At 41.4% G+C, this 17,031-nt stretch overlaps 1 protein-coding gene across 1 annotated transcript; it reads left to right on the top strand.

Moving 5' to 3' along the window:
* The first annotated feature begins 1,024 nt into the window (after positions 1-1,024).
* LOC117424565 (actin, cytoplasmic type 5) lies at positions 1,025-5,353 on the top strand. Its single transcript, XM_034041010.2, has 6 exons — positions 1,025-1,178; positions 2,808-2,937; positions 3,130-3,369; positions 4,085-4,523; positions 4,643-4,824; positions 5,009-5,353. The coding sequence occupies exons 2-6, from the start codon at positions 2,812-2,814 to the stop codon at positions 5,150-5,152; spliced, it is 1,131 nt and encodes a 376-aa protein (XP_033896901.1). The 5' UTR covers positions 1,025-1,178; positions 2,808-2,811; the 3' UTR covers positions 5,153-5,353.
* Positions 5,354-17,031: the final 11,678 nt, after the last annotated feature.

Below are 17,031 nucleotides of genomic sequence, written 5' to 3'. Positions count from 1 at the left end.
TCCATGTTTAATATTATCCCAATGAATGGCTAACAGCAAGTAGATGCAACAATAATGTCAGGTGTCCCATTGTGGTAAAACATCCCATTGCTTGGTGACTGCACCCGACAGGTCTGCTTCACACAGGAGGGGGTTTACAGAGCTGGAACTGCAACATCACCTGTGCAGTGAGAAAATACAATCCTTAGAAACAGTATTCGCCCTTTTATAATTCAGTTGCCCATGCATTTGTTTTCAGATCTGCTATTAAGTGTATTTTTTTTAATGAAAAATGGATATTGTTATACCTTGTATACCAATAAAGAAATGCATGTATTACATTTCTGGGAGTCTAGTTTTAGAAGAGCAGTAGAGGGGGTGCATAAAACTGGGGATGAAAAGGCGTTACCTCCTGCACCAGACCACCAAAACCAGCATCTCAAATGTAGCCTCAGCACCATAATTGTTAAAACAAACTTTTAGTGCCCAATTTTGAGGCAAGTGCAAAGGCACATTTTAAGAGAGGAATAAAATATATTTTGAACGGTACACAAAAAGAAACTGGTAGGAAGGAACAACTTAGGTTCTGGCTGAAAACTGACTTCTGTAAACTGAAGCTGAGTTAATCTAGTCCATAATGACTAACAGGAAGCATGTTGTGCTTTAGGTGAAACCTCTTCCCTTTAACTTCAGCACACAATTCATTTTCAGAGCTATGAACACTTTTGCTACGATTCTAGTACCTGAGTACATATATATGATTTTTTTATTGACCGCAGTATATATTATTACAGTATTGTTATTATGGTGAGGCCTAAAATCTGTGTTCAGCAACACACACACATTTTGACAGTTGCTGACAATGCTTCCAAAAACAGTTTCCGGGGCCGAGTCAGCGCGCCATCGCGGATACGAGGGGCGTGGTCTGGGCGTGACATAGCCGCTCGCCCCCCTTCTCTCAGCCTTCTGCCGCGTGAACCCGCGGGCGCATGCAGCCAAGCAGCCAATCAGAGGCCCGTTTTCTGAAAGATGCCCATATATGGCTATGTTCTGCGCGCGCGGAGGAGGGTCTGGACAGTAGCTGTTGGATTGAAAAAGGATACCGAAGGTTGTTTGACTTCAGTCAGCCGACGGCAGTAGACCTAACAGCATCATAACTTTATTCCACTTGGTTTAGCATTCGGAAACGCCTTACACAGGTAATAATTGTTTATAGAGTTACAATAATATAATGTGTATTGTTGTGAACGTTTTAGTACCGGTAGATTTACATTTCTGGGGGTTGGTATTTGACGCCATTGTTTAATCATAAGATTATATGCGGTTTACAATAACCGACTTTATTTCTATTTTATTAAGTATTTTTTTTTTTGTATGTGAGTATTTTATTTTCTGTTGTAATGGTGTGTCGGTGTACACAAAATTGGGTGCAAGAAATTGTAAAATATAATCGGACCCTCCTGGTCTAGCCGCGCGTGGTGCTTGGTAACCGTATCGCTGCCTGTATGGTAACGTACTTATGCAGACAAAGCTTTCGTTTGTATTTCGTTTTTGGCTGTTGTATAACACAAGGGGTGATAGTTTAGACTTTAGAGGGTTCAGATGTAAGCTTGGTACGACCAGCGAATGTTAAAGTTTAAACCGAATCGAAAAGGGGCACGGGGGGAGAAGAGACATGAGTGTTCATTTTAGCGTGATGCACAATAGCCGTGACCTAAATTTTCTTGAAGCTGTTTTGGGGGTGATTTTTATCTTAACTGGTCTAGGGCTTCATTTATGTATTGCGTTATCTTTAGTTAACCGGTTAGCTTATAATTAATAGTGATGATGCGTTACTTCTTTGGTCGAGTGGGAGGGGTCGTCTGCCGGCTTTTCGCTTGCGTTGGGTTTCTAAGTGGCTGCCTGGGTTTTGAAGTCGCTTCAGTTGGTGAAAAGTTAAGTGGTGGCTTTACAGTCACAAATCCTTTTGTGTGAGTTTGGGGTGCGGTTCTCGTTAGATGCGCTCCGATTGTATAACAATGGGGCTTGCAATTCTTCAAGTGGACACTAGTCTCTAGAGCGAAAGGGATTTTTCATTTTTGCTGAAACGCATAGTCACAAGTCGTTTCAGACTTTGAAACAGACACCCCAGTAGTTCATCTGGTATCCCGGTTAAGCAGTAATCATTGTTTTGAAGTGGCATATGATTTGATATTAAATGATACATGCATTGATCGCCTCATGTTCGCTGTAATAGGGGCTTGTATCGTCAATTTTCGTGCAAGGGGCCTGGTGCAATGCTAATGGCGCGGAGAGCACAATTCTATGATTTGTTTTAGCCTTTAATAGTCCGCATCTTCGCAACCATAGTAACGTGGTAGCCAGTTGCACGCAGCGGCTTTGTCGTTAAACACTTTTTTTTTTAAAAAAACAAACAAAATAACTGTGAATTAAGTTCAAAAAGTGGGTGCGGCCCTCGGCTTTCTCCTTAAATGGAGAGGGGACCGTTGATTGGCTCGCTGACGGGGTGACGTAAACTGTCAGATTCAAACCAGGAACTCTGGGAGGGTGTGGTTGATAACGGTCTCCAGAATCCGCTCGGGCTTCCTGGTAACGGATTTGCTTTAACTTTGTATCGTTAAAACAACCTTGAACCTACATATGCTAAAGATGTAAGTCACCTGAACTGAAGTCGGTTTCGTTAAACCCTATCAGACCATCGCAAGAATAACTAGCTAGTAGGGTTTTTTTTTAAATTGGTTCTTAGTTGGTAATAAGCCAGTCAAGGGGGTTGGGGTTAACTTTCACCATTCCTGTAAACTTTTCTAATGTGTGTACTTTTCTTGCAGAAAAATGGCAGATGAAGAGATTGCCGCCCTCGTCGTTGACAATGGCTCCGGTATGTGCAAAGCCGGTTTTGCTGGGGATGATGCTCCTCGTGCAGTGTTCCCCTCAATCGTGGGACGCCCCAGACATCAGGTGTGTAGTATACCTTCTCATGGGTTTAACTCCTAGTACAAATCTGTCTTGCTACTCAACAATTACACCTTTTTGCTAGTCTATTTTGTGTGTAGTTTTGCAGATACTCCAGATATATGGCTGAGAAAGCACTCTGCTTTGTGTCTACACTGCTGAGGAACATTAACTGAATTGTTCCCTTTTGTGTTCCAGGGTGTGATGGTGGGTATGGGCCAGAAGGACAGCTATGTGGGTGATGAGGCCCAGAGCAAGAGGGGTATCCTGACCCTGAAGTACCCCATCGAGCACGGGATTGTTACTAACTGGGATGACATGGAGAAGATCTGGCATCACACCTTCTACAACGAGCTTCGTGTGGCCCCTGAAGAACACCCAGTTCTGCTCACAGAGGCCCCACTGAACCCCAAAGCCAACAGAGAGAAGATGACCCAGGTAATCCACACCACAATACAGCCCTTGCAGGGTTCCTCTATTGACATATCCTATCTACATGTACAAGATGTGAATCTTCTGTATGTGGGTACCTGTAAACCAACCTAGTTTCAAGCCATCTGTCTGTGTTGCAGTGCAGCACTGTTAGCTGTAACTCATTTCCTTCTGTTTCTTGCAACATTTTACAGGTTCCTTTTCTGCATCTATCTGTCCCTTGAAGTCATTCAGGTTTCTTTTATTCATCTTTTCTGTGTTGCTTTTGTCCCCTCCTTTAACCCCCTTCCCCTCATCTGCTGGCATGTTTTGAATGTCAAAGTTCCTTTAATCGGTTTAGCATGACTATAAGAACGTTTTGTAACTACTAACGGTAGGCCTGATCTATTCTCCTGGCCACACTTTACATATCTGATTTGAGCTGGAACTGAGTTTGTCACTTTTGTCAATAGACCCTTTTCTTCTAGAAAGAATGAATTTGCTTCTGGAACTGTCATTTTACATTCCTTTTAACTAGGTCAAATTAAACCTCTGTAGCCTAAAATCTTGGAGGTTGAGTGATTTCTCCACTGAAGTATTTTTCAAGTTTAAGGTCTTGGTGGGGTTTTAAATAAAAGCATGCTGATGACCATGAGCACACATTAACTGAGCTAACCTGTATCCAGTTGTCATCCCTGAGCACTAGCAAACTTCTCATACCACATTCTCTCCCTGTCTGCAGATCATGTTTGAAACCTTCAACACCCCAGCTATGTACGTTGCCATCCAGGCCGTGCTATCCCTGTACGCCTCCGGTAGAACCACTGGTATCGTCATGGATTCCGGTGATGGTGTCACCCACACAGTCCCCATCTACGAGGGGTATGCCCTGCCCCATGCCATCCTCCGTCTGGATCTGGCTGGCCGTGACCTCACTGACTACCTCATGAAGATCCTGACCGAGCGCGGCTACAGCTTCACCACCACGGCTGAGAGGGAAATCGTGCGTGACATCAAGGAGAAGCTCTGCTACGTGGCGCTTGACTTCGAGCAGGAGATGGCCACCGCTGCCTCCTCTTCCTCCCTGGAGAAGAGCTATGAGCTGCCCGACGGTCAGGTCATCACCATCGGCAACGAGAGGTTCCGCTGTCCCGAGGCACTCTTCCAGCCTTCTTTCCTGGGTAGGTGACTGCTGGTAACGTGTGCCACAACATTTAAATGTGCACATTAGCTAGTGCAAGCCTTTCAGCATTAATAGGATCTCTGGCTTGTAACATTAACATCTTGCTTTTCCCTTAAGGTATGGAATCTTGTGGTATCCACGAAACGACCTTCAACTCCATCATGAAGTGTGATGTGGACATCCGTAAGGACCTGTATGCCAACACAGTACTGTCTGGAGGTACCACCATGTACCCTGGCATTGCTGACCGAATGCAGAAAGAAATCACAGCCCTGGCCCCCAGCACCATGAAAATCAAGGTGGGTTCAATGTAGCATCCCAAAACAAATCTGAGGGTTGGCATGACTTGCTTCACTTTTTTTGTCAAAGATGGACAGGTATTTTAGATGAATTTGAAGTCTTTTGCTGGGTTAGGTACTTGGGTGGTCTGCTGTTACATTTTGTGTATAGTAATGTGTGTGTTCTTTCTTTCCTTTTCTCTAGATCATTGCCCCACCTGAGCGTAAATACTCTGTGTGGATTGGTGGCTCTATCCTGGCTTCTCTGTCCACCTTCCAGCAGATGTGGATCAGCAAGCAGGAATATGATGAGTCCGGCCCCTCCATCGTCCACCGTAAATGCTTCTAAGTGGACTGCAGTCAGATGCTAGCATTTGCTGCATGACTTTCAGAAATGCTCAAACAGAAAGAATTTGCCTAGGCAAATTCACACTTATGCTGGCCTCATGAAACTGGAAGAAAAACAGCCTGTACGAACCATCCTTTTCAGAAAGCTAGCATGAGAAGTGTTAAAGGTGAATTTCAAAATAAAAGCACTGTCGAATTGTCACTTGTCTTGCCGCAGTCTACCGCAAGGGTTTCAGAAAACATCACATCCAAGCCTTACCTCCCTTTTTGCTCCTTTAATTTTCCTGTTACCCAGTATATGCCCTATCGGGTGATGTGCAACTCAAGTTTTGAAAACTTTGTTTGCATTGAAACCTATACATTTTATGCATCAGTAATTTATGTAAAAAATGTGTACGCTGCCTTAATGTTCATTTTCACATGACTGTAGAAAACCGAAATGTAACTCATCTGGTGTTGTATAACCCAACAGTTTCTGTGTAAGGACGAGGGAGGGGGGGGGGGGGAAGAGAAATAAAAATGCAGTAAACGTGCTTGGTTTTTTGGTATTTACTTTTTATTTAAGGTTAGACATTTTAAATATGTATTGAAGTGGACAAACTAAGATTTCTCACTATGGAACTGGTGTAACTATTGCTCTGTCTAGTTACTTGAGCTGAAGTTCAGTTGAGCAACAAAATCCTTGTCTGTAAATGAGCACATCTTGCATTAAAATACAACATCCTACATAATATACTTGGAAACTCATCAGGGGTACTTTCAGCTGATCAACCAGTCCACTACAATGGAATGACAAACTAATCATTTCTTATTACCTCTTACAAAAGCTGGCATCTGGCTACTTTAACCATATGCACACGTACAGCTTTAAGTGGCTGCAGAGACTGACTTTTACAATGATCTTAAACTATATTTGGGCTAGTACCCCGCATGCCTATAGGCATAGGTGCTTTATATAAGCATTGTCTTGCAATACAAGGCTACACTATCGTGGGCTTTGATTTTATTGATCGTGCATCATTTAAAACTCCTACATTCTCATGGTACTATTAAAAGTAAGAAACGGTTTAGTCACCTCTGTATTTGAGAGAATACAAAGTAAGATGTACTAGAATACAAAAGAATCAGATTTCCAGCTTTGAACTGTTGCACCTGCAGTGTATAAGCACTAAAACATGGGCGTTTTGGTGATTTTAAATGACAAAATGCAATGATGAAAATATAAATTGTGTTGTGACTAGAATCTATTACCAATTTAGCACTACTGCTGCTGTTCAGAAAGGAGTAGACAGCCCAGTTTGTTTGCCTTGTCCAAAAGGAAGTTTCAGATGCACCTCCACCCCTGCTCCACACACACACGCACCTCATGAAACCTGCAACAGGAGGAAGTTATGACGTGTCGTGTACAAAGGTGCTATACATCTTCGGTTTTTACATCCGCATAACTGAACAGTACTAGAGACATCTCAAGTTCAACCCTGGTAATGTGGCAAATTGGACACCAGATGGCAGGAAAGACTTAAAATGTTCAAAAACCTGAGGACAATGAAACATGCATATTCATTACACGTGCGCGCACACACACACACACACAAGTATACGTGTGTACGTGTAATTAGAAATACTAAAAGAAACTTAATGAGCTCCATGGCAAACGTTTAGACTATGAATTGTTTTTTTCCCACGAATGCACCCCGTAGCAGTCATTGAAAATAGCGTTCAATACTGGAGATAATTGAACAATACGTGCGGATTATTTCCAAAGACATACTGATGGTATTGTATTTAACAACATGCATACTTTATTAATACTCTAATATTATTGTTTGCCAAATATATACATGTAGAGTTATCTTTAAATCAATAGCTTCCTAGAATACGATTGGAAACCCTCGGTGTATTTAGCAAATTGCTACACCTCGGTGGCACGCCAGATGTTTTGCCACATTCCCAGTGAATTGCCGCTTTTGAACACATTACTGTGCGGCGCTGACTACATTGAAATGGCAGTCATTACATTACAGCAACCGAGGGACTGAAATTGTCTGCAACTGGTGTTTAAAATAAGCATTTAGGAATTAACGGACCCCTGCTTTTTCGAAACCATCAACTGCTGTGCTGCCATCCCAACGCACTGCGGGTATCCGTGTATGTCTCCCGGGTCCTGAGCGATAGATACTTCATCAAAATGAGTTGAATACCTAAATTGTCTGAATGCCCTTAACTGTTCTATCACGGTTATTTTATAAGCTAATATCGTAAATATGTACAGCCGACACACACGTCCTTCTACAGTGCCCAGTGCTGCACTAACATGTCATTTGTGTGGCTCCACTGCATTCCTCTATAGGTTTAAATGCGGTCTGTGTTAACAGTCCAGTTTGTTTTCATTCTCCACTTAGATAAGAAATTGAAATCGACTTTTTTTTTTAAAAAAAATGGTGATTTGTTCTGATAACATTTCACAGGATACTGGTACACCATTTGGCGATAAGTGTACATTTACTGTAATGTCATCCACTGCTGAGCTCCTTGTATTCTCAAAAGCATAGACGTGCGTTCAAAATTTTTTTTTTTATTTTTCAATTGCAGTTCGCAGCAATGGCTGCTAGGGGGCAACGTTGCATTATGGTAACCCACACAGTTAAATCCACTGTCACACCTCCCCATCCCCCTACTCGTAAAAGGCGCTAAGCAAATAACAGCCTAGTTTAATGTTTATTTTCTTTGTTTGGGAGCTTACGCATAATTAAAAAAAAAAAAAAAAAAAAACGTGGGTGAGGGTGAAAATTTGAAAACCTAAGATCATAATTACAAACTCGGATGCAAATAATAATAATAATAATAATAATAATAATAATAATAATAATAATAATAATAATATGACGCGCCTAATTAATTGATTATGCTCTCCCCAATCATTAAAATAGGACCCACGTATATTATAATATGTATAATATGTTGCATGTAACATGCAAAGTAATTCATTTAGAATTTTACAGTACGGTATTCAAGTGAAAGTGACATTATGTGCAATGACCATTTTATACCGGTGTATATATATATATATATATATATATATATATATATATATATATATATATATATATATATATATATGGTCTTATATGACGCACATAAATAGGTGCTGTAGGTATGTGAATATGCTTAACACAAACTTAAATTGAAAAGTAACATCCACAGAGCTCTTTGGCGTGACTCGTTAATTGTATTTTGTATATATTTTTTTAATTCATAAATCAAATAATTGAAAACTTTATACTTCAAATCGAACCCATGTGGCCTCTTTTACGTCTTGTGGCCCCAAACGTGGTTATGTCACAAGTGGCTTTTAGCAGAAAACTGAATTCAAAATAAATAAATAAATAAATAAATAAAATCACTTTGTGGACCTTCTCTGGGTGCTAGGTTGGGGTTAAAAATCAGAACAGAATCGAGAGCGAATCTGATTGGTAGAAGCCGACTCAATGGACTGTTTGCCGCTGGCTGAGCATATCTGGCCCCACGTGGGGTGTCATATTAGATGAAGCCTGTGATTGGCTGTACGGCTCACCGACAGCCCCGCCCCGTCCCTTGTTCTCACTAGGCGGAACGATCCCAGCGCTCGCGCAAACCCAATACCCTGGGCTCGCCATCCCGCATCAATCTGCCAATGCTTGGAAGCCGCGTCGAGCTGACATTATGATCCACACATCTTAACAACTTCAATATGATTTAAAAACATGATTATTAGATATGATATTTAACTCTGTGCTACCAACGTGCATTAAAACACACAGATAGACTGCGGGGCATGCTGCTACCTTGGATTTTGGAAACAATTTAGGGAGGTCATATGATTATTATAGGTAAAGATATTAATCCTCAATATAATATCTGTGTAAGTCTGTGTGTAGCATAGTGTTACTATTGAGTCACATCTCCGGAGTCAGTGGCACGGTGCACAGCTATACAATAGCTCAGCACTTTTGATCAGAGACGCTTGCAAATCAGTCAGTCCTGGGATCTAGAGCAGGCATATTAACACAGACAGACAGTATTGTATAGCGAATTTCAAAGGCATTCCGGAGCCACTATACTACAGAGAGCTCAGTATTACGTGTAACATAACCAGCTTATTCAATATAGTACCGAATAATGTAGATATTAGGGACTCTACCGGTAAACATGAGTGTAGACTACAGTGAAGAAAACTCAACAACAGGGTTTAAAATGAAAATTATTTAAGAAACATTTACAAATCATTCTCAATTGTTTTGCATTTCTGGCAATCCAAAAACATAAATATCAATACTAGTACTTATAATAATAAACTACATTTCATATCATATTACACAATATGGAGTTAGTGATCAGTGAAAAGCTTACAGTAAATAATTTGTATTACATTTTATTCCATGGTTGTAGTTATTATTATTGTTAGTAACAATGATATGAATTAATAGGGTTTTTTTTTTTTTTTTTAAACCAGAGGAGTCATTAAAGTTTATTGTAATTGTAAATTTAAATTTACTGATTCTGTTAAGACCTGCAGTGACTAATTGAAAGGATTAATTTAGTCTGCAATGCATCTCGTTTGCTGTCTACAAACAGGAATAATAGTCAAAGTGAGGGCTGAAGCTGTTAAACCCCTTCTACCCGTGGCTTGCTGGTGATAGATGTTAGCTGGAGTCTTTAAACATTTAAATGACCTTTAATTAATTAAAACAAACTATCATTAATATAAAGTTAATTAAATGTGGTTTGGGCCACTTAAAACTGATGTTGGATCAGGCATTCATAATTGTTCTTCTGGAATCTATCTATCTATCTATCTATCTATCTATCTATCTATCTATCTATCTATCTATCTATCTATCTGTCTATCTATCTATCTATCTATCTGTCTGTCTGTCTGTCTGTCTGTCTGTCTGTCTGTCTGTCTGTCTGTCTGTCTGTCTGTCTGTCTGTCTGTCTGTCTGTCTCCCTCCCCCCCCTAATCTTATAGAAGGCTGTGTGGTCCAGGGGTTAAAGAAAGGGGCTTGTAACCAGGAGGTCCCCGGTTCAAATCCCACCTCAGCCCCTGACTCATTGTGTGACCCTGAACAAGTCACTTCACCTCCTTGTGCTCCGTCTTTCGGGTGAGACGTAATTGTAGGTGACTCTGCAGCTGATGCATAGTTCACACACTCTAGTCTCTGTAAGTTGCCTTGGATAAAGACATCTGCTAAATAAACAAATAATAATAATGGTCTGTAAGTCTGTCTAAATGTATTTCTACTCATCTATTAGCTGGTGTCTGTCTTTGCTGTCTGTCTATCTAACAATTTCAGTTCTATAATAATTATAATATATAATAAGACCCATTCCACAGCAGTTTGATTCACTCCTGGCTTCACTGTGAGTTTAAGAAGACACCCCTGAGCTTGTTACCTATACAGTGGGGCTCAAGCTCTTATTAAAACCTGGAATGGATGAACACTGCTATCCAGTAGGAGTCGTATTTCTAGCCCTATAGAAGAGCTCCTTGTACTATGAATATTATTATTATTATTATTATTATCATGATTACTGCTGCTGCTGCTTTCTGTGAATGGGCATTTTGGTGTCTTTTCTCTTTTTTTAGTTGTCTTGGTTTTATTGTTTTTGTCATCCCTTTTGACTGGGGAAAAGGAAAATCTGAAGTTTCTTCCTTCTCCTAGGCGCGTGATGCTAAAAGTGTTCACGGTACAGGAGGTTGTTAAGTAGACGAATACAGTGCTAGTGGCTGGGATTATAGTGCTGGGATAGGAGAGGGTGTCATCCATCCATCAAGCAGTGTCTGAAGAGACCTTCCGTCCACACACACACACACTCACTCACTCAGACCTGGCAGACAGACAGCCTTAAGATAGCCAGCCTGCTTCCCAATAAGCATCTGAGAGTTGACTCACTCCATTAATGCTCCATGGTACCATTGCATTACCTCATGCCACATTATACCTACACTGCCTCTCCCACCAGTCTTGCCACCACAGAGTGAACACGTTTCTACCCATGCCCTGCACTTTTCAGATACACAAACCAAACCTGAGACTGCCCTTGTGATGTCATGCAGGAAGGTTTAATATTTGTTGCACCTGCTATTCAGTGTTATTCAACTGTGCCCAAACATTTTGCATCACCTAGAATTTTAGGATTGATACATAATAAAAATAAACTACATCATTTTGATCTTTTATTTAGCATCATATAATCAGAGAAACTACAAAATGATATCTCAAAAGTCTACCGGAAGCCATAATAGTAGTCCAGTATTTCATGTGAGATTTAAAAATGTCACATCTTTCAGTTGTTGTCAGGTTTGCATTAAATAAGTTAAATATTGGTAATTCACAATATGTTAACGTAACATTATTCAGCAGGTTTCATTCGACTTTATGAAGCAGAATTAGTTAATTCTATAGGGTGATGGAAAAGTGTTGGCCATAGCTGTAGCTGTGTATTATAAATACTGTGTGTTCATTCAAGGCAGAGGGCCCATGGTAAATAGGTACCAGAATTTACTATGTTTTTTAACTAGATGCATATTGAAGTGACCAGGCATGCTCAATAGGTCATCAATAAATAAACAGACAAACATGTGAAGAAACAGCAGGCTGTCCACGCCAGGGGCAGTGCGGCTCTGGGGCGTTCGTCCATTTCCTCCCATTGCCATGCTGTGTTTGTGTTCCCCTGGGGTCTGACACTGCCTCCCAGTTGCTCTGCTATAAATCAAGGCTCACTGCCAGTCACTCCTCAGCTCGGGGGGCTCAGGTCACTCCATGCATAGCGAGATTGATAACATGGGCAGCGGATTAATTCAGCTGCACGAAACGCAGCAATTGTAGGTGTAAGGATGGATGGGTAGGTGTGGCCCTCGCTGCTCTCCACAGTAAATCCGATTGAGCTATTCTTTTTCAAAGACTAGTTAAAATAGGATCTAAAACATGAAACATCGCAAACTCTGAAGCAAGGAAAAGTCAGGAATCTAAAGTACGTGGCGATAAATCTAGCATGTGGAACTCTCTGATATTGTTCAGGTCTATACAGCTTGCTAGCGACTAGCTTTCTGTTGTTATTGTATGAATTCATTGATGCCTCTGCAGCCATGGTCTTCCCTTATATTTCCACGTAAGCACAGCCTAGAATATTGGTGATATTGTCCTGTTTAGAAGGCCACTGGTCCTGGAAGTTTCCTACAGCACCTGCCCAAGCCCACCCCAGGTCACATGACAGCCTGCGCCCCTGCTTTAATCAGACTGCAAACTCACATCTCATTAGGACCATGGGGTGCTTTTGATGAATAATTAAAATAATCCTGTTTGGTATTAAAAACTAATTGCGTTCCTCTACGCTTGTCATTTCGACCTGATAGAACATTGCTTTTATTGATGAAAGACTCACCTTGTCATAATTTATCTCTGCTTGGAGTTTCAACAGGGCCGGACACAGTTTGTCTTGATCAAAATGTCCCCTTTCGTGGTTAACCCCTGCACTCCCAGAAAGAACAGAAGCTTTCGGTGGGGAGGGGGGGGGAGGTTGGTGGGGGGAGGAGATCTAGAGCTCAGAGCTGAAGGTCTGGGGGGAAGGCGGTTTGATTCAGTGTTTAGGGCACAGGGACTGAGAAAGCAGTGTGGCCCAATGAATAAAGGTGAGGGAGTGGGAATCAGTGTGGCCTAGTGGTTAGGGCTGATGAACTAGGAAGAAGTGGGATCTAATAGTTAGAGCTGAGGGACTGGGAGGAAAGCATTAGGGTTTAGCCTGAGCTGTCTGAAATAAGTGTTTTTTTTCACACTGTACAGTCCATCACAACATACATGAATGCTGACATTTTTGTTTTTTTTTAACTTAAGTGCTTTTCTTGACAAAAAATGTCAATTTAAATGATGGGTGAGTGATGACGCAAGGCCATTCCATTCCCATGTAATGAACAATGTAATGAATCTCCGCCTAGCGACTGCTGAGTTAATAATACTGACATCAGCCTAAGAGCTGGACTGTAGAGATGTTAGTTTTTGAACCGTATGGTTTTCGGTTCGCGTCCAGCCCTTGTCTTTCCAGTCAATTCAATGGCCTGAGATGCCAGTTCACAGACAGGTTGTCACACCCAAACTGTGAGGAAAGAGCTCTTGCAATATTTTATGACTGCTATTATTTTCTTAATTAATTAAAACATTGAACACTGCAGCAACAAAAACTTTTTATAATGCAAATTTCATTTTCAGTTAAAAAAAAGTTTTTTTAGGAACTGCAATCTTAATTTAATTAATCAAAACAGTCTCTAAAAAACAGTCCTTAACAAAATATTCCGATTTTGTGAAGTATGTTCTGACAAACCAGGTGCTTTTTTTTTTCCATGGCGATTTAAAGAGGGTCTGTCTCATTATCAGCTCTCTGATTGGATGACGGCAGTCTAGGTAGCGGATTAGCAGATTCCAATAGAGATTCAAGGCTAACACATCTGCTGTGGGGGGCTGTGGCATAACGTACAGGCTGTTGTGACTTGCACTGCGGTTCTGACAGCTTTGAAATATACAGAGCAAGTGCCTTGTTCCTTAATGGAAGAGTGTCTCTTTCACACGAAGCCGCCACATAAATTACAGGCAGCTTCACTGTTTCCACACAGACGCTGCAGGTTTATATGTTGCACATGACAGCACTGTGAGCCCCCGCCCCTCTCTCCCTGCCCAGTACTGCTGGTTTAGCAGAGAGCCGCTCCCTGCCTCAACGCGCTCATCAATTAATCCCACCTGCTTGCCAGTGATATGAAATTGGAAAGACAAACACAAGTTTTTAGTGACGTAATCTGACATTTTCTGACAGTGCTGTTTTATTCTAGTTAGCTGAAGAAAAAGTACAATATAGCTGTTAATACGGTTTGAAATACGTTCATTAGAAAGAAAAAATCTACTTACTTGTGACCAAAACGATACAGATCTAGATAGATAGATAGATAGATAGTAGTTGTAAGTGACTCTGCATCAACTGCAGAGTAACTTACAACTATGTCTCACCCGCAAGACGGTGCACAAGGAGGTTAAGTGACTTGCTCAGGGTCACACAATGAGTCAGTGGCTGAGGTGGGATTTGAACCGGGGACCTCCTGGTTACAAGCCCTTTTTTTTAACCACTGGACCACACAGCCTCCTGAGCTCAGCTGTGCCTACAAAACCTGCAAGCTGGGTAACATGTACAACCTCAAAATGTAGCCAGTCCAGGCCTACTCAGGTGCTGCTAGGACACGCAGCGCTTCCCCAGTCCTCTGAAGCAGGCATGCAATCTGAGACCATGCAGTGCAGAGGTGAGGGTGTCGCCTTCTAAATTACCAACACCCGGGCCGAAACAATTCTCACCATCCCTGGCACAAGCGTTAATCCCTGGCAGCCTCTGTTGAGGGCAAAGGTTGGGCACCTTCCCAAAATTGATCACATTCAGCTCATTGAGAGAAACGCCTCCTGTATCTTGTTACTCTCATCAACCCCGACCCTGTAGTCTTTTTCAAGGGAGAGTCAAATCATTTTTATTCGGTTTCTCTGGTTTGTCTGGGCTGCTTGTGCAATGTGCAAGGCAGTGAGAGCTGGGAGGCTGGGGGTTAGAGATGAGGCTGAGAGGGAAGCAGTGTGGCACAGTGATGGTTACAGTGGGACAGGTGTTGTCATGTGTGATCGCACTGCATTTTCCTCTGGCTCTCACAGGGTTATGGCACTGTGTCATTATGCTCTGTTAAAGAAACACAATAAATCACACTGTTTTCTGAGGCACTGCAATCATCTATCATAGCTGAATCATGTGGGTCTGTGTTTATCAGGTATTGACTGTAAACAAAGATTAGAAGATACTGCAGGGAGGGATGGAGGGGTACAAAACCTCACCTTAACTGTGTATCTCACAGATCTCCACATTTAATAAAATCGACTGGCCAAAAAAACAGAGACACTGTGTGATTTGTATACATTGCATTACCAGTGGATTTTAAAAACATTTTTTTGCACTCGCTGACAGACCTGGGGTCAATTCGAATTTTAATTGTGTAATTTGTAATTAATTGCAATTACACTGTAATTGTAATTGAGATTGTAGTTGAACCTGGGCACACCTGCTTTATCATGCCATGCAATTGATCGATTCCAGTTAAATTTCATATTTATTTGTCATTCGATCATTATTTTTCTGTTTTCAACCACTTTTGGTGACCCCATTTGTTTGGAAAAAAAGTTATATAGCATGTTTCTGTATTTGTACCTGTGATTATTGTTGGTTATTTATAATACAGAGATTAAACACGTTAATGTGTGGAGCTGTTTATGTTATTATTATTATAACTACTGTAGTATAACTGTAACTGTAATCCATAGAAATGTAATTTTAGTTGTAAATTTTTGCTGTGTTAAGCTGCAGTAAAACTGTTCACTGGCTTCCTGTACCTGTCTATTGCAGCATACCCAGGTATTTTCATAGCAAATGGAAATACAGCAGAAATGACAGCGTACACCTCCAGGTAAACAGGGAAACGCAGTGCAACAAATTCCTCTTTTCATTCTTGGTATTTATCAAAACATTTCCGCAATGTAGTTTCGCAAAAAAATGTAATTAAAAAAATCCCGCGCAAGAAAAGAGAAATAGAAAATACTGGCAAGGAGAGACATGCCCAACTTTCACAGAATGGAAACACGCTACGATGCATGTGTTACAGCTGGAGAGGCTCTGCCAGACAGATAAAGAAACATTGAATTGCTTCTTTAAAACGTGGGGCCCATTTACCAGAATAGGTAGATGATATACAGGTAGTGGACAAAAACACCAATGTAAAGTCACTTAATAGGACGTTGGGCCACTATGGTATCCCGCTCTGTGGAGTTCTCGGCGGACCGTTTTTGATGAAACTGGCTGCTCGCGCCCTAGGTTGAAATTTGCAGTTAATTGATCTGCAGTTGCTCGCCTGTTTTGCCTTGCACTTCGAATTAATGCACGGATATCACGATCCTGGAGTATGCGCTTCCGTCCACTGTTGCCCTTTGCTGATGATGTCTTTCCCTCGGAGTTCAATGCCGACATCACCTTAGACACCGTTGCTCGTGAAACATCAGCAAGTTGAGCTGTCTTGGTCACTGAAGCTCCTGCCAAACGCACCCCAACAATCACCCCTCTTTCAAAGTCACTGAGGTCTCCTCTTGCAGCCATGCTAGCCATAATTATAGGCAACCAGGCCTGTCCAGCATTTTTATACATGACCCTAAGCATGCTGGGATGTTATTTGCTTAATTAACGCATGAGCCACACCTGTGTGGAAGCCCTTGCTTTCAATATACTTGGTGTCCCTCATTTACCCAGATGTTTCCATTATTTTGTTCACTACCTGTATATTACTGTCGGCTTACTACAGTGACTTAAAAAAAAAAATTGTAGCATTTGATATCCTACTGTTCCTGTTATGTGATAGTTATCACTGAAGGTGTGGGTGTGGGTTGTGGGTTCAGATTTATACATGTGTGAATGTGAAAGTGATATAGTTGAAAATGTGTTTGTATTATAAGATTGTGTGTCTGTCATTTGAACATGTACGCTATTAAAAACAAAGAAAAGAGAACTGGGTGGTGGATGTTATTTTATGTGTAAATAACAGGTGTTGATTTCAACACAATGGTTAACCCTCCCTAAACATTGAGTGCTGTTGTTTTTTTTAAAAGCAATTGCTTCAAACACAAAACAAAATGAAAGACCCGTGTTTCCATTAGGAGCATGTCCCTCCTCCCTCGCTCCCTGTGAATTCAGCAACCTGTTCTGCCTCGCGAGCAAGAGAGAGAGGCTGGTACTGAAAGACTGGAGCCATCCCGCTGGGGCTGCCTCTGTGGAATGGGC

The sequence above is a fragment of the Acipenser ruthenus genome, chromosome 19, assembly GCF_902713425.1.
Source record: "Acipenser ruthenus chromosome 19, fAciRut3.2 maternal haplotype, whole genome shotgun sequence".
Taxonomy (NCBI): domain Eukaryota; kingdom Metazoa; phylum Chordata; class Actinopteri; order Acipenseriformes; family Acipenseridae; genus Acipenser; species Acipenser ruthenus.
This window is presented reverse-complemented; position numbering and strand designations above follow the sequence as displayed.